The sequence below is a fragment of the Anopheles maculipalpis genome, chromosome 3RL (genome assembly GCF_943734695.1).
Source record: "Anopheles maculipalpis chromosome 3RL, idAnoMacuDA_375_x, whole genome shotgun sequence".
NCBI lineage: Eukaryota > Metazoa > Arthropoda > Insecta > Diptera > Culicidae > Anopheles > Anopheles maculipalpis.
The window spans coordinates 182,988-204,773 of NC_064872.1; the positions used below are offsets into that span (position 1 = coordinate 182,988).

The window sequence follows — 21,786 nt, forward strand, 5'->3', positions numbered from 1 at the left end:
GCCAGAGATGATCGTGATCAGAGTTAGCTTCAGTGAGTAGAAAATGAGCGTAAGAACTCGTAAGATTTGTACGATTTATGTGATGTAATATAATTATATCCGTGTTTCAAATGAATGAATTTGATTTAACTTTAATGTATTATACTGATAACTCTCCGTATGTAAATGTAAAGAAAACTATCCTAGGCAGATGTAGTAATGGTGATCTATATGTTTTCTATTCCAGGAAGTAATTTAAAGCACGCATTTAAATATGCCACGAATTGCTTTGGATGAAATGGAATCATCGCACAAAATATGGACCAGGCGATGCCAGAGATGATCGTGATCAGAGTTAGCCTCAGTAAGTAGAGAATAGGCGAAATAATATGTAACATTCGTATCCGTGTTTCAAATAAATGAATTTCATTAAATTTATAGCTGGTATGGTGCTAAGCTTTTGAGAAAATATTTGTAAAAATGACAATCCGCTATTGTTGTGCTCAATGGTAAAAGGCTACTTGTTTTTTTTTTTGTTCTCAGAAACAAACATATTAGTTTATCTTCAATGTACTATTACTTGTACCAGTTTGGTTATTATTAGATTCTATATATTCCAGAAGAGTTTTTTCTTGCTTCTTTATCAGTATTTGACACCGTTAACCGACGTCACGTGAACGGAAAGTCAAGCAATGTCAGCTGTGCGAGGAGTAACGTGTTAAAGTTCAATTAATTGGACCTTCGTCATGCAATTAATAGTGGACCGATCATGGGATCACAGGAACATTTTAATGATTGATAATAATAATGTTCTGATTGACTTAAAATAATGTTCTTATCCTGTAGATTCTTATCTTTTTTTTTTAATAGTAGGATTACTATTTCTTTATTTTTTAAAATATATTTTTGAAATTCAATAACTTATGTGACTTCGTGTGAGGATGACGCGTTTTTTGTAGTTTTTTTGCGGGTTGCCAGTAAAAAAATTAGCTTCAAATGCAGATAGTTTGACACGCCTGATTTTACAAAAACCACAGCTACAAAGCATCATAAGCGAAACCTATGTGTCTCTATAAGCCAAAAAAACAACAAAGCGAGAACTGTAAATTTTGAGAACAGAAAAAAAAAGATTTATTTTGCTGTTTCATATATTGAAGATTGAGCAATATTTCGATTAAAATTCATGCGTTATTTACGTGACGCGGCACCATCGCGGTGACGCACAAAAATGATTTTCAAATCCATCGATACAGCTATTAGAGTATTAGTAAACGCTACTTCAAGGTTGCAATATTTGCGTTCGTTTAAAAGGTAAAGAGCTAAGACGGCACTTACGAATGCTCTACTCTACAGAGATTGATGTAGGCATTCCGAGTTTCCCTACAGCATACGATCTGTAAACTGTTCGATCATAATATTTGTGCAATCGATAATCAAAAATAACCCATAAAAAAGAAAAAAAAAGTTGTGTAGATTTGGCTCGTAGATCTTGATCGATTCAACGATTATTTCTTTTCATCATAAAGATCGCTCTTGCCGGTGAGACGTTACGTTTATGTAACACGTTCCGTAGATCAAATTGTTATGATTTACAAGTGAATTATCCATGATGGAAAAATAGTCTATTGGTTATTGAAACATCGGATGCTAAACTAAATGCTATTTTCAAATCATGTAAGTGGTCTTTTTTTACGTAAATTTTAATTTATAAGTGCTTTTTTGCACAATTTTGTAATATTGTTAAAGCGTGTGTTGTTACAGTATGTACAAAAACATAGTGAAACCATTTGTCATATTTATTTGATCAGTGTTGGCCAATAGTGTAGAAGATATGGTCATATTCATGTATGAAGAACGCATAACAGATTTCCAAATATTTGTATTTATAAAACGATCTTTTTCGTTTGAATCATCGATGCGTGGACATATATGTTCGAATTAGGTAAGGGTGTTTGGAAAGACAAACAATAAATTGTGATTTTATTATTTTTAGCGTGGTTACCAGAAGCATCTTGCACACACATTTTTTCTGCAGCGAAATGTTGATATTTTTAGAAATTTTATCTTGTCCATTTGACCGTTGTCAGTATTGATTTTTCCTTTGACTGGAACGCACCTATCATTTGCGACGCGCACGTAAGTTTTCGTATTTCTTGAACAGTAGAGTGTGTGTCTGTCTGCTGAACACGAATTTTATTTAATTTACGCACATTTTCCAGTTGTGATCACGGGAGGACTTGCAAAATGAGCGAAACTAGAAACTTGATGACTACTTTTTTCATCCTAATTTTTCTACTTGTATTATTGTATCTCGTATACGAAGGATTTTACCAACCGGACATGTAATTGGAAACAAGGAATATTATCGTTTTATTTGTGATTTGTTTTTTTATTTAAACAAATGTGTATCCTATTCCAAGATGGATTAGTGTAACCGAATCAACAGTTTTTTTAACGATTCCGCCTATACGAAAAGTTGGTACTTGCGAACGCAAATGTTAAAATTTGGAGTGTGATTTATACTTTAATTTAATTCATTTTATTTCCCAAGAAGTATCATCATTGTTTCTCATTCATCAACGTATGGCTTTGCCAGCAACAAAAGCATGCAATATCGCTCGTGCACTCGCACCATACTAGAATCAATGGCACAAGTACTTCTTAGTTCACTGATTTCTACAAAAATGACGGGAGAAGAAGTAGTAAGTATTTTTGCTCCGCAACTGCAATAACTGTTTTTCTATCCTGGCGAAACAAAATGTTCCGTTTTCAATTTATTATTTTTTCCCTTACTCCAGGTATTTCTGTTGATGATTAACTTACATGTCACAGCCGGCTGCTGCATCGTAGTGAACAAATTTTTTTCAAACAATACTTGGTTCATAACATTGTTTTTAAAGATAATGAAAAAAGACGATAAACTTCCAAAGGACAAGTTGTTAGACCGGAAAGTTAGACATCCTACCGCATCGTTTTCCACAAAATCCATCATTATGAATCTAATAATAGCATTTTTTCTTTATTTGCTGAGACGTACCATAGGTCTGTATTTTCGTTACAGTATGATAAAATGCTTACACTTTTAAACTAACTTAAACTTTTTTTTTAGAAGCTGGTGGGAAGAGTGCCATTACAAAATATAGTAAATTCATAAAGTAAACTATAGTGCGTGCCGTGCCATTGAAAGGAATGTCAATAAATTTGTTGTGCTACAGTATTTGCCGAATGTTCTGTGTTGATAATAAAAAAGAATATTTTCCGAAAAGCCACAAAAAACCAAGATAATGTTTTACAATAAATAATAGAACAGAAGTAGAGTATTTGTTTAGTCAGTGTAATTTTTATAATTATCAAACAATTTTCCCCTATCAATCCATGTTATATTTCATAAACGATACACCATGAATGAGGGAGGATTTGGCCACCCTGGCCATTTGGGGTAATGGCAATAAAAAAGTTGTTAGTTTATCACTACTCTATTAGTCGCAATAGGTGATGAATAATAGCATTACCAATGAAATACATGAGGAGCATCTTTCTGTAATTTACACTTCAATACTTTATTAGCGATTGATTTACAATATCTTAATATACATACTCTCGCAATGCTTTCTTGATAGGTAAAGGTTATCTTATACATGTCTAATTATTGTTATATTTTTAAAGATCTTGCATTCATTCAAATCGTCCTAGTGATCCAGATGTTTTATCGGTATTATGTTGGTAAAAGCCATTGTATATCTTCTGCTAGCGCTAAGAGCCTGTTATTCATAAATTTAATCTTGGAAATTGGATCCCAGTAATATTTCCCTCTTCTTGAATGGAATCGTTAGTGGGTGCATCAGAACGGTGGAAACAAAGATATATCAATATCTATCTTGTACGTAGCTACAGCAATGAACACGCAATAATCATTTTACTTCTATAGTCAAATACCATCAGTGGAGCGAACGTAGGGTGTTTTGAATGCCTTTGAAATATTCTTTAGAAGCTACACATACGTTCAAACATTTGTCAACTGTTAAACAAAAAGAAGAACAAGTGTTAACGGTAAATAAAGCATTCCTATTTCATGATAAAAATTTAATACAATCCTGTTATCCTGCACTTACACAGCTACATGGAGTGGTGTATAATTTATGCGATATTATATGCCGTACTATTTTTTTTTTCGTAATCCGAACTGATATAATTCGTGTACAAATACTGCCTTGCATGTCTTATGTTTGCTCAGATATTATCAACTTTTTCATGATTATATATGCCTAATATGTTTAGTTAGATTATTTATTTAACAATAAATGGGTCAATAGTTTTTTTTATATTATTCAACAAGAAATACAGACGGTACTTTTCCCTTGACTGACACTAATCTATTTCGTTTTTCATCTTATTTTGATGCGATGAAAATATGCTTTTCTTGCATTCTACAAATATGTTGTTGCATTCATAGCATCTCTCTTAATTTTCGTTAACGTATTTAGTTTCACTTCAATTATAAATGCACACGTGTACCGTGCCTAGGAAATACGCCAAATGATAAAAGGTATGAGTCAGTTGGAAAATCTGGAGGTAACAAGCAGTGAAATGACGAAAAATACAGAACCAAAATTACCGAAAGTTATTGGCTTCGAGAATGTAGATTGAACACAGACAGTTAAATTTTCTTTATGACTCTCTTTAAGTTGTTAGTATATCCAAAATATGTTTTAAAATTGTCATTTTGTATCTTGAAATATTACCATATATGCGGTGGAATGTAAATTAAAGAAGAAAGCAACTGTATTGTGCTAAGGGAATTCCGAAGAACTTTTCTCGAGGTTATTTTACAGTGCAACTTGAAACATGACAACACGTCCAGGTATGCATAGTTGCCAACCTTTTTGATGGGTTTGATCCGAACTATTTCGCCCTGGATTTGAAATGCTTGTTGAAGCTTCTTAATCCTTTTTGTCATCGTCTGGATCTTTAAGTGTGTGCCACTGCGCAATTGGGCGTCTAGGAGATGCCAGCATGTCCGACCAATGACGAAGCTCTGTGCCGCTAGCGTTGTAGCCTAGAACAACCTTTCCAATTGGTTCCGATGTTCCGATACGATCATAATCCACTACGGTGACGACAAGATTCACTTTCTGTTGGATTGATGAAAGATAATTATTATTCAACTATTTTTTATACTCAAACATAAACCATGTATACACCGAACAAACATCATATAATATATGTGAAGGTAAATACAACTATCAGTTGCTTGCATGACCAACGACTATGGCGATAAAGCTTAATCGTAATGGAACTGAGAGGCAGTCCCATGGCGATTCACATAGTGTTTGATCCTGTTCTGCCATGCAATAATAGTTACTTAGTAGATTATTTTACATAGGCTTTGTGAGAATCGTAGAGAAAAAAATAGTTTGCTTGAATTGAAGTTGAGTTGCGTTATGTGTGTTGCTTAGTGTACACTGTACAGTATATAATTGATTCGAGTTTTGAGAGCATGGCATAGCACACGGTTCGGAAAGAAACACGATGTCTGTAAAGTACAATGTACATTGCTTGATTGAAAACGTAAAAAAATTATAATAAAATCCAAACGAATGAAAAAAAAAATACACCAATGTCTTTAATCGTTCTATTACAAACATATATAAATTGGTGTTAGCAACTCAAATTCAGCATTAGGGTAAAGTCTTTGCAAACTCCTTTTTTCTGCTGTATGGGTATACTGTACTGGGAGATATTTTTGCCTACGTAAAGTCCTACTTAATTCGGTTTTGTTTTTAAATACTGGTACACGGAAATGTATAATACTCGATCAAAACTGTGTTTCCTTATATAAGACTAGTGGAATATAAAATGGGTGTTCGTAGTGTTGCATTTAAACTTCTGACAATCTTTTTTTTAATCTCACACACAGTACCAAATCTGCTAGTCAGGTATGCAACCGTATACCCAGTTGCAAGAATAAGTAAGACTTTCGGGCATATGCAGCTTGAAATGTTAGCAATATGCAGTTTTTATGCTTTTGCAGATAGCCATGCCGTGTTTCATTTCTGTAATAATCTTCCCAGGTATATTCAATGTAGATTTGCTTGAACTAGACAAAAGAAGTGTCTAAAAAATGTCACGCTTCTGATATGTACACAAACAAACTTTAAAATCATCCTCTACAAGACATATTATGCAACTGCGAAACATAACGGCGTGCTTAGGGCATTGTCTTGGCTGCAGGAGATTTTAAAATTGTCTGCGGAGTTCGTTCTGCTTTCCTTTTTTGCTATGCGTGTATGAAGTGTGTATTTATATTTGTTTGATTGTAGAGTGTTTGGTAGAAGTATTTCTGTTTTCAGCACTGCATGACGTAGTACTGTGTTTTGTTTTAAAACAATAATACTTGTCTTTTCTACATACAGATTATCTATTGTACTTGGTTTACTCACAAACATTTTCATACAAATAACGAATTACTGATTACTGGAGAGATAGTTCGTAAATTAGGGAAGGTAGGAAAGAAAAAGGGATATTACTACCACGTATGAATTCTTTTGTATTTGTATTTGCATTTTACAAACAGGGACTGGTTGCTACTGCTGTTGCTTCATGAAACTCCGCAACAAGAACCAATGCGAAATTTAATAGAAAATACATCTACTAGACAGACATCTAGCAACACAGCATTGCTAGAGATATTTAATAGCAAGTAATCTATTAATTTTGTCTTATTATTGCCAAAAGTTACCAATCAGATATATTGTACATAAAGTGCTAGAAGATGTAACAATAAATATTATACTGTTTTTACTTTTTTACACACAATTGTTAAGGCAAATTTTAAAGCGCACATCTCCTGTACTAGGGTCTTAATATAACCAATTTTAAAGATGTTTGAGAGTGACAATAAAAACATTCAGTTCAAAACAATTAACGGTTGAAAATTAAAGTTATATCACAATTAAGATACAAATACGAGTCTTTGCTGCTAAATATAAAAGAAAACATACGTTGCCATTTATCGCGAAGCTTGCACCGCGTTAGGTACAGAGAAAATATGAGACATTACGTCATAGGAATCATGCTATTAGGTAGAAAAATTTGCGGGAATTACTGTACAATTTTATAATACTGTTGCCCACAGAATACAAAAACAATTGATAGAGGATTCTATGCTTTTGGCTTGATATGTATATATATACAATATATAAATACAACACAACACAGAATTTTATATGATAGTAGAATACATTCTCGCATACTTGTATTTGTTCGAAAGGAACTTCAAATGAGAACGACTCATTGTAGTAGGGATTTAGTGTACATTTTTTGATACTAGTCTTTTTCTTTTTCAAACGCTTTCCGTTCTGCATCAGGGCTATCTTGACGTATGGATCTAGAAAAAAGAGAACAGTATTAAAATTTCTTAAAAAGAGTCGGTACTTGCCGCGTTGGCAAATATGTGGGTAACCTACAGCATTAAAAATAATGAAATACATATACATATTGCAAGACATTGTATAGAATAGCCCACCTGATAAACCGCCGACATCCATCTTTTTGAGATTTTTCGCTTCCAAGATAACGACAGTTAATTTACCTGCAGTGGGTACATAGCGCAATGAGAAGCAAATGTCTCCCAACTTATTTTCCTGTAAGAATAATAAAGAAACCATACGACCCGTGTGAAACTAGTGAATTTTGATTATTTGAAGCGACATTTTTGTTTCTAGCGGCACAGTTATATAAAATCAACCAAAAAAGACATCGTTAGGATATCATGCTTTTTTGATTCTATTAAAACCAGCGGCAAATTTAATTAATAATTGGGATACTTGTTCACTACGTGCTTCTAAGTTTTAGCATTTACATTTTAAATGTATCACTCAGCAATACTTGACTCAAAAGATCAATCGGGGTTATATGCGTTGTCACTTCTATATCATAAGGCGGATGCATTTCTATACATTAGGTTGCAAACAAATGGGCGCTTGTTGTTGAACATATATTATTTGTACGATATTCCTTTCTGTTTATCGTTCTGGTTTTTATGTTCTCTTCCGGTTACCATCCTGCATATGCCGACAGAGCTTCTTCCTGGCATCGCTAAGATATTTTCATCCTCTCTATATCTCTTTTGAATCGCCGTATGCAAATATATTTATTATATGAGAAAATTATACGGGGAAAAGTTTACATTACAACACCACTATTATACGGGAAAAGTTTACATTACAACATCATCTGTTATTGAAAAATTTGTCAAAAAAAAAACTCGTATAGAAAGTATGCGGGAAGAAAACAAACATGATTCATCGTTAGATAGTACTAAGTCATACTTTTCTCTGGTTTTGTATTGTAGTATTTTTTTTAGCATTGGCAGGAGTTTTATGTGTATCTTATTTTTCAATTGAGTATTTTATTCGCTTGGTATTGGAACGACAAAAATAATGCTCTTTAATAATAATAATAACATCTTTCAACAGTATCTGAGCGTTTCTGGCAGTACAAGGTATTGCTACTAATTAACTCGAAGTTGTTAAAGCACCAAGCCAACATGCTTGAGTTTATTAGTTAAATCAATCAATGTTTCAATTCTAAGCCACATTGCACATTCGTACAGTATGAACAAATGTTTAGATTACGTTGATCATCAAACGCATATTAAATTATACAGCGTATTTTTGAACGAAAATCAAACTAAGGATAGAATATTGCTTATTTATAGTTATTAAAGGGGAATACAGTTCTATAATTTTATTTGCTACGGATGGTCTTCATAAAATTCAGCTTTTTACAGCGCCTTATGGAGAGCTTCAACTATCGAACAAGTTTACTACGCTAATGGGGCATATCTATCAATATGGCGATTGTAGCGTTGCTACTCTTACAATGGTTTATTGGTATTGACGCCAATATCGCCAAAACCTCTCATAATATCAACAACTATCTCAAGCATGGAATGAAATACAGAAACACAGATTATGCTTCCAATCAAATTCCATGTTTCTATGTTTAAAAGTATATTTTACGATTAAAAGACAAACACGGACTTAGGGATTAAAACGTGGTATTGCAAAAATAGGTACTTGGATATCTTTAAAAATAAACAAAACTTTCAGGAAGACACCCAGCTCAAATAAAATGAATAAAAAAGTTTTGATTTTAATGAGAAATTTCAACATAAAAAGCGTTAAAAAATGTTTAATATGAGTGATGAAAACTGAATACATCTTATGCATCAACAACGGACCAAAAAGCATTCCGCAACGTTACTATAAAAAATAAAATAAGATAAGACATAGCAAAAGATAAGTTAGTTCAGTATCAACAACAATCGTGTACTATTAGAATCTTTGCAGGGAAATAATACATTTGAAATTACTGTTCCCTCGTGATAGTGAAATTGAGGGAAATTGAAATGAATGACAGTTTTGGCATGACTGATTCTAATTAATGCACGCACATGACCATCTACACCTTTTTACATGATACTACACACATTGCTGAGGTATGCTAGACTACAAGGCAAAGGGCTACACGTTGGCAAAGAGTTAAGAACTTTTACAAATGTGTCGCACAATGTTAGCACGAAGATGATATATTAGCTTTACATTATGAGAGCAAACATGCGTTTCGAGTAATGTATAATTATTCGCATACGCAGATGAAACAACAAAATGCTGATTAGCGAATCCTGGAGTTCTATGTATACGAAGTAGATGATGTTTTCCAAATGATGATGGCTTTTGTTGGCGTTGGGTAGGTTTAAATTACAAACGATTCATTTAGGGCATAATGCCTTAAACAAAATTTCTTTAATGTTGAATGAGTGTCGATGCTGCTTGATCCCAGATCAGTCGTCGGACCAAAATAATAGCAATAGCATATTATAGACAGTGCTAACACTAAACATCACATAATCGTTTAACCGATCTGATGCAACGCTAAGCAAGGAGGGTACATTTCCTCTTGCATAATTTTGAGGCAACTTCAGGGTATCATCATTAAACACACATGTTTTACATTACACAAAGCTATACAAAAGCCAATACGATCAAACAATATACAGCAGCACTTTAACTGGGTAGGTGGTATTGAATATTTCTTGATGGAAACAATACTTACGTGTAATGGTTTTATCGAGTTATATATTTTGAAGCAGTTACATGCATATAAAATATGTTAGATATATTTTTTTTTTTGATGTAGACACAACCATTCACAGGCGTAAGCACAGCAGAGAAAATTTGAGGAAAAAGAAAAAAACAATTTACGTCAATTAAATTAGTTTTCAAAAATCAATCAATCGGACCACGATAAAAAAAACTTAAAACTATCTCAAACAGTGTTCATTCAACCCATTTCAACAACTTCTGTAAGTACTACAAGCGTCCGTTGCGGTTGGCCACATGTAATTTTCAACTCAACGTTTCGTTCTATTGTTCAAATGAATTGAATTGAGTGTATCGGTTCACAAAAAAATCAGTGTAAAATATCGATTACGGCTCTCTGAGCAATCAATGGAAAATATAAAGCTGTTGAAGATTGATTAAATAAAAGAATAAAAATAATTTTATAGTATGCATATCACGTCAAATAGAAAAATATGCTAACATGTAAGCAATATATGAAGAATGAAATGTAATTTAAATTAATTCAAATCAATAATTGTATGATTTCTATTGTTGTCTATATCAGGATATTGATAGTTTCAAATGAGTAGGATTTGAACTGGGTGTAATAGAAAAAGAGAAAAGAAAACATTATGCAAATGTACTCCAGATCGACCGCAAAAACACCTGCTTATCTCCCCGCACATCACAGGCATTATTCATGTCCTCATCATAAACGATTATATAATTAGCGTAGAGTGCTGATCTGTTCGTCCACTTTTTTTTTTCTTTTATTTCATGAAGTACGGCCTGACCGTATTGCTGACCGTCACTGTTAATACTGGTCATTTTTTCTCTGAGCCGTATAATAGATGTTATCCAGGTTATTTAAAATAAGATCTTTATAGAAGACAGTTATTTGGTAAAATGTACGTACCTGCCCTCCTTCACCCTCAACGCTCTGTAACTCTCTCCATTCCTCGATCGTTTGGGCCAAATCAATCTGGCAAAGTGGTACCTTAACCTCTCCAATTTGGTCGTGCTTAGAGAAACGATCGAAGTCAAAAATGGCAAACACCAGCGTCTTATTCATCGCTTCGGCATAAGGGAGACTCTATCAAATAAAAAAAAAGAATAAAGTTCATTCACATTGCTTACCCTGTTTGTTTCGTGCGATTATGTTATACCCGTTTTAATGTAGAACAAAAAAGATACAACTATCTATAGAGCGAAAGTTAATAGAGCGAAAGGTGTAGGATTACAATAATTTAATTCATTTTATGATTTCTAAGGATGCAATGCAAATTAGGGTTTTGTGTTTTAAAATAGCGAAGCTAGGCAATGCCTTACGTGTACGGCAGTATATTCTGATGTACTTTTACCGCTCATTACTAAACTGGGCATGTTGTTTAAGTGTTATCATATTGGTTGTATTAAGTATCCAATGTTACGTGCTCTTTGTTACTTACCTTGAAGGTAAACGATTCGTTAAACACCGGATTCAAAGTTTTACGATGAACTTTTGTTTCAAATTTTTTCTTTTTATCCGGGAGTAGATACACTTTGACGTAGGGATCAGAAGTACCTCCCATATCTAAAGCAGGAAGTTCCTCCGCTTGTATCACGGTGACGGTGAGAGCGTTCGAATTGAAATCATATTCCAACTGAAATTGATTCATTGTGAGACCAACGTATACAGAGGATATCTTGGTGATTGTTCATTCAGTGATGTTGTACCTTGTACTGTAGCTTTCCTAGCTTTTGCTCACTTTGTTTGCTTTCGCCCTCATCTCCTTCTTCTGCATTTTCAGTAAGTTCCTCCATATCGGGTTGAACCTTTAAACAATTTCAGTATTTGTACGAAACCCGAAAAGAAGGAAGTAAGCAAAATTCCAAAACAAAAAATACATTAGTATGGACCATTATGTGATTCAGCAGATGAGCTACAATACAATACTATCTAACATTAACATTCATCTAAAGTTGGTTCAGCCTTAAAGAGGGTTTACAACGATACAATATTTTTAGTGAGAATACACGATTACAATGCACCTGTACACTGACACTTAATGAATGAGATTCTACTGAATACCTTTTCTTTGTATGCTGAACCTAATAATTGTACCGATTTCAAATCAACTCCTTTCATGCCCTTCTTCCCATCTTTGGATCGTCTCTTTCGGAAGCAGCGCCGGATGCAGAAACCGCAAATGCCCAAAATGATCAGTACTACGACGATAATGATGGACACGAGTCCCCATGTCGGAATCCCCATCTCATGAGCTAGAGCCTCGGTCATCTCAGCTGCCTTATCTCCAAGCTTTTCCGCGTCTCCTTTGGTTGGGGATGCTGTGCTGAAATCTTCGTTCTCTTCTGAAAGCATCAGTCCGGAAATTGAAGCAAAAATTGAACATCATTAAACCACCGCCAATTTGTCCTTCGCTCAATAGACATTGACAAATGTTTAAAGTAAATGTTTAAAAAAAGTAAGGATGCAGAAAGATACACACTCAGGCTTGTAAAGGCATGATTTAAAAATGTATGTTTGGTTTGTAATATTAATCCATATTTTGGTTATTCTTAAATAAAAATTTCCATAATTTTGAAACAATCCTTCTTCATTGCCAAATGAAAATTAAAATGCTTAGTATCACTTACATGTATATACAAACCTGCAGTATATACATTTCAGTAGGCATAAAAAGTAAGGAAACTGGAAAAGTGTTCTTGAATATTGTCCAACGACATAAAACTGCATTATATAAGCGAAAAACACTTTCGTATGATGTGAAAGCATATTAAGAAAAAATATATCTAGTTGGTAAGAACTGTTAAAAAAACGTACCCATCTCAAGCTCAGATTCCGTAGTAGTCGTGTGGTGCTTTTGCTTGTGACCGAATATTTTTGTAGCTAATGTACTAGCTACATCCGCAAGCTTTGCCGCGTCAGAATCCACCTCAGCATCTCTCTTCCACAAACGAGCATTGGGAGCCATTTTTACTTTTTTTCCTGAAATTAACGCACTTATTAATCACTTTATTCAATCTTTGTTTGAATCAAAAAATGTTGCGAACACATATTCGTTCATTATGGCTCATGAGCTCAGAAGCTTTAACATTTCCATCATAATTTCTGGAGTTATTGATCCAGTGCAGCAAAAGTCTCAAAATTAGAACTATACACAATTTACCTGCAAACTTGCACTATTGTGTTTGGTATCGTGTTCACGTGTGTGTAATCGTTTGCACTTTTAAACTACCATCGCACTACTGTAACAAGAAAAAATGATAGCTTTTCACTTTATCCTAATTCACTATTCCAAGCAGCGTTAAACCTTCTAAGAGCAAAATTTTCACATCCTCAAGATGGTAGCTATTGAACATGAATGAGAAAATCGATGCATATCAGAAAAGATTGTAAATGAAATACATGCGCATTTGAAACATACATGCGTACGCAATTCTTGACAACATACAAAACGTCAAAAAAGAGCCTTTCTAAATCAACTTTATAACAACTATATGTATAACAGTCAAAGTTGAAAAGGACAACAATTGGCGATTCTATATTTATGATCATTTTTATTATTAAGAACTCCTAGTGAATACTATTCAAATTTTGATAGGATGAAAATCTTTGACCGCATGATGAATGGGACTAACACACACACACACACACACACACACACACACACACACACACACACACACACACACACACACACACACACACACACACACACACACACACACACACACACACACACACACACACACACACACACACCACCTTCTGATCGATGTATGTATGTATGCCTTCATTTTCTTTCAATTCATGATTATAGATTCAACGAGCATTGAGCTGGATTTAATTTGTTTATTCAGATAAATGGGAAATAAACATTGCCGAAAGGATAACATAAAGCAATATTGCCTTAAGTTTGATTCACACGCTAGTCCTTGTGCCGGCTTATCGGTATAGTTTTTTTTCATCGCGATTTCCTTCCAACTGCTTTAAGTGAAAGTCGTTTTATGTCGCACACTAATACTCTATGGGATTAATACTTTTAGCTTTGCGAGAGTACTTTAGACCCAACGTATCGCTTATATTGTCAATAACCGCAAGGGCGTAATCTAATTGTTCTTTTGTATGTGCAGCCGACAAGCAAAAACGAATACGACCTTCCATGATTGGTGTAGCAGGAAAACCAACGCCAACGACGGCAATATTCTTAGCGGTTAATGTTCTTACTACGGCCCTGTGCAAGAGTAAGTAGAAAAGCAAGATTAATATGATTGTCGTACTCTTACCGCCTTTTAGTAAAACGATATTTACCCAATCTTGGAAAACAGGTACACAAGCATGGGAACTACTGGGGAATCTTCGTGTCCATAAGTAATAACTCCGATTTGAGCCAGACGTTTCCTAAAGTAGCGCGTATTCCTTGCTAATTGTGAAATACGATTCTTGCCTTCAGACGATCCGTCCATTCCAAGAATTATTTTCATTGACGTTAAAATTTGTTGAGTCACGGGCGGGGACATGGAACTAGCATAGCAGTGTGCGTGGCTATGTACTCTTAGAAAATTGATAAGTTTCTGTAAAAAATGAATGGTTTGTGCAAACATACAACACCACTGTAACGATAGTTTGAATAGCTTAAATAGGGAAATTTTTGTTTCCGTTCTTACCTTATTTCCTGCAATGTAACCTCCAGCAGACCCAAAGCTTTTCGTAAATGTGCCCATTAAAATGTCTATATCGTTCGGGTTAACACCATAATAGTCCAAAACCCCGCGTCCTGATGGTCCAGTGGCACCAATGCTGTGAGCTTCGTCCAAATAGATATAGGCTTTGTACTTCTTTTTTAATTCAACAATCTCTGGAAGCTTCACTATTGAACCTTCCATACTGAAAACACCTTCCACAATAATAAGAATCTTTTTCCATGGTTTACCGCTGCCAGGTTGTCCAGCTATTATGGAATCCCGTAAAACACGTTCAAGATCATTCATATTATTATGCTTAAAAACCTTTGGCGTGGCTCCAGATAGTCTTAACCCTAAAATGATTGAAGCATGATTCTTCTCGTCGCTAACAACTAGACAGCCCGGTGAAATCAATGTAGGAATGTTCAAAGAATTGGTGGCAAATCCCATGCCAAATACGATAGCATCCTGGACGCCCAAAAATTTTGCAGTCAGCGCCTCTAGCTCAGTATGCAAAGGATTTGTTCCTGCATACAAAAGGAATAGGTTATTTGGTTCACTTGAGATTTACGCACTACACCTTAAGTCTTACCCAATTCCCTACGTGGACTGCAAGCGGCTAAACCGTGAGTTCGAATACATTCTTCGGAATCATCAGCACACGGACCTTCATTTTGCGCAAAACCAAGATAGTTGTAGGAACCCAAATTCAGACACTTTGTTTCCGTTCCCGTAAATCTGATAAAGATAAAGGAAAAGATGACATGCAGTACAATGAAATGAAAACATTTCTACCATAAAAAGTAACATACTCAAACGACCAGCCATAGTCTTTCGTGATTCTATCCTTCAGGACGACTTCTGAACCTGGAACACTGCAAATAGGTCTGTTCCAACAATCTTTCACGCGTCTGTACACATAGCGTAGATAAAACTTTTCGAACGCATCGTACAGTGGCACATAACCCTGCGAACAAACCAGTTGCTGTTATTGTTTTTTTTTTTTTGTTTGCATAAGATACCGATCAAACTTACGTCTCTATGCTTTTCAGTAGCAACTTTTGGTGTAAAGAACAGTTGGTTTATGTATCCTGGCGAATATTTGTACATATTTGTTATAGTACAGTACAATCAAAACAGATCAAACCATCTCATCCTTACCTAGTATCATCAACAAATAGAACCCAAGATAGGTGAAACAAGCAGTATGCAACGGAACTTGCTCGTACGAAGATTTGGACTGGTCATTTCTCGTCACAGCTTTGTGCAATCCATTGTACTGCGACGACAAGATTTCGGGTGTGATAAGAGTTACACATTGGATATGCTCAATGATTCACCCGACACTTACCGGCGTTCTTTTTCCATTTTGAAGACCTCCAGAAACTTGCACCATATTTGTTGATCTATTGTTGATGAATCCAGTTAGTGTACTCATGGTTAACTGATGCAAAACCGTTTTCAATTTATCACGCTTTCTGTTTTTACTTCACAAAAACCTGCGACCATAAATGCAAAATGTCAGATAAGGTCGGCCACCATACTTTTGATCTTGACATTTTTTCGATGGCAACCCTTCACTGTATTGGTATGCCTTTCATGCTACAGGGGTTGCCGCTCCCGTTTCCAATTCCACATAATTGATTAACTTAGTAAGCGGTGAAACATGATAAAATGTATGATTAACTTTATTTAAACGCTATTCCTTTTCTGTTCAATCAAATAATAAACAAAACATATTATTTATAAAACGAGCTATTGCTTGTTGTCTTGCTTATGATGGCTAGATTATCCGTGAGAACCCGAGACATTTGCAGATCCATTGCAGGTAACCAAAATAGATGGTCGAAGAAATACAAAAGAGAAAAATAAAATAAATATGTGTGAAATTTGGTCACGAGTCGGATTCAAGTCTCGCGATTTGGAAAACTGTTTTTATCCATCGTCAAAATAATTATTTAGTTTCAATTGTGCCTAGCAGTTGAACCACTGACAATCATTTGACGTATCTGATACGCATGCTCTATTTTGAACAAGTTAGAAAGAAGGTAACTTTTGCAAGCCTAGCTATGTGGTAGGATGATCAGTTTGATTCGTACAAGAAAGATATAAATATGCAAAGTTTAAACATGGAAAACTTCCAAGAAAACCGTGAAAATTCTTTACTAGATTTGAGTTTTGAAAATATTGGTTCATCTCTTGCAACAGAGAGTGCACTAGGCAACAAATTTGGGACGGAGGAAAATCGCGAAGATTTACTGTACTCCAGCAGCACCGAACCAGAAGTAAAATCAAAGGACGGTGATGTTTTCGATGAGTGCATCCCGATGGTTAATAGCACTTATGGAAATGAAAAGTCGAACGATCGGAATGAAACGTTTTCGGTAGTAGATCAAGTTCCGGCAGCCTCCCAGAACGTGCCCAATGAGTTTAGTCATTCAGAGTTAAACGCTGAGATTGAAAGTGATTACATGAATCCGTACGCAGACATACGATCACAGAAAGAGGAAAAACCTACAATCCTCGACGAGTCAGCTGCTGCACCCTTTTCTGTAGCCACAGTGGAATTGGAAGCAGAACCTGATAATAACGTTGCTTCTAAAGGCAATGTATCCCAGACATTGGATAAAGTACTTGCCAAACCCGAAATTAAAGCAACTAAAGAGTGCATAAAGATTGAGCAAATGTTCAAGGACTATGGACTGGGTAAGTAGATTTTTTCTTACTACAGAAAACACTGCAAACATCTCCCCATTCTTTAATATACCGGTACAACGAAATGCCTCCGAATTGGGCATGCGCTGTGAACGTGATTGCGCACTATCTTTTTTCAGCTAGGGATACGTGGAAAACGTATCCTAGCTGTGGTCAGTAGTATTTGTGCAACAGTGAAAAGGCGATTGAGTTTTATTTCGCATGTCACATCACACAAAGGAAAATGTAAAAATCGATATTCGTTTAGATTCATTTTATAGACAGTCAAGCTTTACTAAGATCGAAGAAATTTTGAAAACAGTTTAATAAAACAGAAAATCAGAGCTCCAATTTGCATCATACAGCGAGTTACTCATACTAATTAAATTTTTTGAACAGAATAACATCAATACTGTGCTTCGCTAATATGAACGGAAAGGAAGAAAACTGTAAAGCGTCATCCTTATTTGTTTGCAACGTGCTTAATCCATGTATGTCAATTCCATTTTGCACTTTTCATTTACATGATCCATGTAGTACCTGTTCTTAAATGAATTAAATGTGCTAAACTATTTGTTTTATACTTACCTTTTTTATAGATGCTTGGTTTAATCCAACAAGACTACACCCCAAAGGTAAGCATTTCATGAACCTAGAAAAAGCACCACCTCAAATAGTAACAATTAATGTATTAGTGTAGGTTATTCCTTTGAAGTAAACGAGAGCGAATAATTAGAGGTTTTAGCATTAGTCCAGTTGCGCTGTGCTTCTCATCATTCTTTTTCTACTCCTTGGCTTAACGACCTCTAAGGTCATGCCGGCCATCGAAAATGGGTTACTAGACTGCCGATACCACGTAGTTGATTAGTCAGGCCTCACTACGGGGGATGGTCCGGATGGGATTTGAACCCCGGTACTGCCGTTTGAAGACCGGCGCCGCTGTCGCCAACGCCAACGCTACCGGGCCGCCCCAATTATCACCATTAATTTCATTTATTCCAATATATCAAGTCTAGTAAGCCATTCAATGGCCGGTGTGACCTAGTACGTCGTTAAGTCAAGAAGAAGACGAAGATTTCAATATAGATTCATCAAAGAAGTAAAGTTCCTTTACTGACCAGATATAAGTAATCTTATTTTTTATCTAGTATATTTCCTTTCGGAACACGAATCAAGCTTGTTGCACTTAGCGGTATAGAGTATTGTTTTGTTTATAGTGTATTCCATTATCCTTTCTTTGATTGTTTGGAAATTCTGGAACTTCTTCATCTTGGCTTAAGACCTGCTAGCTTATGCCGGCCATCTAATAGTTTATTGTTGTTTATTAATTAATTCGTCCACCGAGAACGGTTTAACGAGGCAAACACGCTTGCTATGGCTAAGACGCTTTACAAGAATTTACAATAAACGCAGAGAACTTTTAAATTGGGACATAGACATCGTAAAATCAAACTGACACGAACATTGATTGAAACGCCTAATCATGGCTTTAAGCGGGGCGTTAGTACCGTATAGTGTGTTAGCGCGAGCTTCGTGCAACATTTGTCGGTGTCTTGAAACCGGTCGCGGAGTTTATGAGATTTATTGAGAACGCGTAGATGTAAAGTCAATCTTTGCTACAGGATTTGATCCTTGGGGTGATCGTGTGAAGACCATCGCATCACCATAATAAATCTATTATCTATTATCACTATGCGACTATTTAATACTAACAGCCAAATATTTCTTTCAATCAAAGTGTAGCTATAAATTAAAGTATTGTTCAATAACTACTAGACTAGAATTGAAGTCGATGCAAATATGACAATGCTATACAAAAAGTAAAATTCAATACAACTGGCCGTCAACTAGTAGGTAATTTAAAAAAAAACTTCATATGAACTTAAGGATAAACTTCGTATAACTTATGTATCAACGTACGAACTCTTGATTTTATTTACGGATAACACCAAAGCATCTTGTTAATTTAAATAATAATAAATATAGAGACACATATTTTACGCACCTTTCTTATATTATTAAATAGAAGCCTGGCAGCTGTCGCATATGTCAAATTTTTAGCTGTCAAAATGTACAGCTTTTACCGGACTGGGCTGTTCTGAAGTCTTTGTCGCAAAGGCAAGATTTTAAAAATAAAACAGTGACTAATAAATTGCAAGAAAAAAAATGTTATAAATAAACGGGCTCCTTGCATTGGACGAAACTCTACCGTTCAATTTTAAAGTTCCAACACGATCCTAGAAGTAAATTAAAGCTTAATAGCTTTTCGTCGTGCAATCGCAATCTTGTTTGCGACGTTCTAGTAAGTGGTGAATGAGTGTTTGTCAACAAAAACAAATACAGAGCGTGAAACAAAACAATGGCCGCAAATACTTTTGCTGATATTCTAGTTTTAGAAGCGTCTGATTTCACCAAAAATGGAAGTAAGCATCGTTGGCGACCTCACAGATACAATACATTATATAAATCAGTAGCAGATCCACCCCAAAATTGGATCTAGCGTAAGGAATCATAAGAAGGAAGTAAGGAACAGAGCCTTGTTACATGTTTGTTAAGATAATGGTGCACTGTTGGTAACAAGCAATATTCTGTAGCATCGTTGAACGTTGTTTAAATGAGAAACAACAGTTTGTGCCAATTTCTTTCTACCATTTTCCCGATACCACGTATCGTCCGAGGTACCTGCATATTCGCGGCTGCAGTTGTTTGGTTACAGACAAATGTATCAGTCGTATTTGACACCTGCTACCTGACCAAGCTTTTGAGGTGTTTGGGAACACTGCTTAGAGCTTGGTGATCATTCAAAGGAAGGATTAAGTGTTGAGTTGGAAGTCGACGGCTAGCTGCTCACAGCAACACACTCTATACGTAGCATAAAGTTCTTTCAAGATGGTAAAACGACAAAATTCGCGCAACTCCAATGGGAATGGCCATTACAATCGTTCGGAATTGCCTTCCCGCGGGCCAGGTAATTACAGGCAAATAACAGCACACGGTACCGCAAGCAGATCAAGAAAGATATAGCAAGCGATCTTTGGCAACGTGTCAATTGCTGATTGTCGTTTTCGAATAGGCTAAGCTAAACTTGTTTAACTCATTTTCCAGGAGCATCATACTGTTACCGTATATAATTTAATAATTGCTTTTTATATCTGCTTTCTAGTGGAATCTCTTATTTACTGGCGTGATATAAAGAAGTCTGCAGTCGTGTTCGGTGGTGGTCTTGCTATTTTACTAGCAATGTCGCTGTTTTCACTGATTAGCGTGTTTTCGTACCTATCGTTGCTGCTCTTGTTCGGAACCATTTCTTTCCGAATCTATAAGAACGTTCTGCAAGCCGTCCAGAAGACATCTGAAGGCCACCCATTCAAGTAAGTATTCAATTTGGTCTGTAAAGTGCGTCTGGTACAATGGTATTTAACAGCTGCTCATTATTTTAGAGAGTATTTGGACATGGATCTAACCCTGTCGCAGGAGAAGGTTCAACAACTTGCTACATTTGCTGTGGCTCACATGAATGCATTATTGACCGGATTACGTCGCCTGTTTTTGGTGGAAGATCTGGTAGATTCGATTAAATTTGGTGTTCTGTTGTACTGGTTGACATACGTTGGAGCAATCTTCAATGGCATTACTTGTGTAATGATCGGTAGGTGTAAAATTTTATTTTTTTTTTTTAAATCAATTTTTGCTTTAAGATTAACAATTTTTCTTACACACTTTCCAGGATTCGTTGCTTTGTTCACCCTGCCAAAAGTGTATGAAAATAACAAACAATCGATTGACACTCACATAGAGATAGTTCGTAGCAAGATTCAGGAAATTACCGAAAAGTAAGTGTTCAACAGTCTGGGTCAATCAGAAATGATCACATGATTGAATCCTTCTATATTTTTGTGTTTTTAGAGTTAAAGCAGCTATACCGCTGGGTAAAAAGACGGAAACCGAAAAAAACAAGTAAAGACATGTTCGCAATCGCGTTTGAAGGCACAAGAGCCATTGGAGGAAAAATATTGCTGAACAGGATATTATTAGCATTCGGCTACTTGCTGTTATTTTTCATTTTGCTTTCGAAGTTTTACGCAAACTTTTCGTTTGAATCTGCTTTGTAATGCGATCGTGGGAAGTGTTATGTGAAGAAATGGACATCCAAATTTTTAACGTCAGTATACTTCCTGATAGTAGCCATTTAAACACTTCTATAACTAAATGAACGAACAAACGGAGATCCATAATATTGCACGAGCGAATGGAGTCATTGAGATTATGTGGCTTGCCACGTAGCGGGATAATAGTG

The 21,786-nt window shown here is 35.4% G+C and overlaps 3 protein-coding genes across 7 annotated transcripts; 1 reads left to right on the plus strand and 2 right to left on the minus strand.

Moving 5' to 3' along the window:
• Positions 1-4,862: 4,862 nt before the first annotated feature.
• On the minus strand, positions 4,863-13,128 carry LOC126564687 (synaptotagmin 1). Of its 3 annotated transcripts, none has more exons than XM_050221777.1 (8): positions 12,931-13,128; positions 12,211-12,458; positions 11,823-11,921; positions 11,555-11,749; positions 11,023-11,199; positions 7,505-7,622; positions 7,233-7,366; positions 4,863-5,111 (listed from the first exon to the last, which is right to left on the minus strand). In XM_050221777.1, the coding sequence occupies exons 1-8, from the start codon at positions 13,079-13,081 to the stop codon at positions 4,920-4,922; spliced, it is 1,314 nt and encodes a 437-aa protein (XP_050077734.1). In that variant the 5' UTR covers positions 13,082-13,128; the 3' UTR covers positions 4,863-4,919. The 3 variants fall into 3 exon arrangements, with proteins under 3 accessions (XP_050077734.1, XP_050077733.1, XP_050077732.1); XM_050221776.1 differs by having other exon boundaries at positions 7,505-7,613; positions 12,178-12,458; XM_050221775.1 differs by having other exon boundaries at positions 12,178-12,458.
• A 999-nt stretch (positions 13,129-14,127) lies between these two features.
• LOC126565969 (serine palmitoyltransferase 2) lies at positions 14,128-16,233 on the minus strand. The gene is made up of 8 exons (XM_050223169.1): positions 16,147-16,233; positions 15,957-16,074; positions 15,831-15,886; positions 15,608-15,762; positions 15,388-15,533; positions 14,778-15,322; positions 14,422-14,684; positions 14,128-14,344 (listed from the first exon to the last, which is right to left on the minus strand). Exons 1-8 carry the CDS (start codon positions 16,231-16,233, stop codon positions 14,128-14,130), a joined length of 1,587 nt encoding a protein of 528 aa, XP_050079126.1.
• Positions 16,234-16,853: 620 nt separating this feature from the next.
• On the plus strand, positions 16,854-21,472 carry LOC126564795 (reticulon-3-A). 3 transcript variants are annotated; one of them, XM_050221903.1, is made up of 6 exons: positions 16,854-17,501; positions 18,089-18,124; positions 20,653-20,860; positions 20,930-21,138; positions 21,217-21,322; positions 21,396-21,472. In XM_050221903.1, exons 1-6 carry the CDS (start codon positions 16,910-16,912, stop codon positions 21,448-21,450), a joined length of 1,206 nt encoding a protein of 401 aa, XP_050077860.1. In that variant the 5' UTR covers positions 16,854-16,909; the 3' UTR covers positions 21,451-21,472. The 3 variants fall into 3 exon arrangements, with proteins under 3 accessions (XP_050077860.1, XP_050077862.1, XP_050077861.1); XM_050221905.1 differs by lacking the exons at positions 16,854-17,501; positions 18,089-18,124 and adding an exon at positions 19,771-19,912; XM_050221904.1 differs by lacking the exons at positions 16,854-17,501; positions 18,089-18,124 and adding an exon at positions 20,338-20,457.
• The last annotated feature ends 314 nt before the right edge of the window (positions 21,473-21,786 follow it).

Excerpts from the sequence above, each read along its gene's own strand:
- LOC126564687 (XM_050221775.1), bottom strand. The coding sequence starts at position 13,081 with ATGGCTCCCAATGCTCGTTTGTGGAAGAGAGATGCTGAGGTGGATTCT. Across the intron at positions 12,459-12,930 it reads GGAATCTGAGCTTGAGATGG|AAGAGAACGAAGATTTCAGC; the intron begins GTACGTTTTTTT and ends TGATGCTTTCAG. Across the intron at positions 11,922-12,177 it reads GTTCAGCATACAAAGAAAAG|GTTCAACCCGATATGGAGGA; the intron begins GTATTCAGTAGA and ends AATTGTTTAAAG.
- LOC126565969 (XM_050223169.1), bottom strand. The coding sequence starts at position 16,233 with ATGAGTACACTAACTGGATTCATCAACAATAGATCAACAAATATGGTG. Across the intron at positions 15,763-15,830 it reads CTACTGAAAAGCATAGAGAC|GGTTATGTGCCACTGTACGA; the intron begins GTAAGTTTGATC and ends GTTTGTTCGCAG. Across the intron at positions 15,323-15,387 it reads CAGTCCACGTAGGGAATTGG|GAACAAATCCTTTGCATACT; the intron begins GTAAGACTTAAG and ends TTTTGTATGCAG.
- LOC126564795 (XM_050221903.1), top strand. The coding sequence starts at position 16,910 with ATGCAAAGTTTAAACATGGAAAACTTCCAAGAAAACCGTGAAAATTCT. Across the intron at positions 18,125-20,652 it reads AACAAGACTACACCCCAAAG|TGGAATCTCTTATTTACTGG; the intron begins GTAAGCATTTCA and ends TCTGCTTTCTAG. Across the intron at positions 20,861-20,929 it reads TCTGAAGGCCACCCATTCAA|AGAGTATTTGGACATGGATC; the intron begins GTAAGTATTCAA and ends TCATTATTTTAG.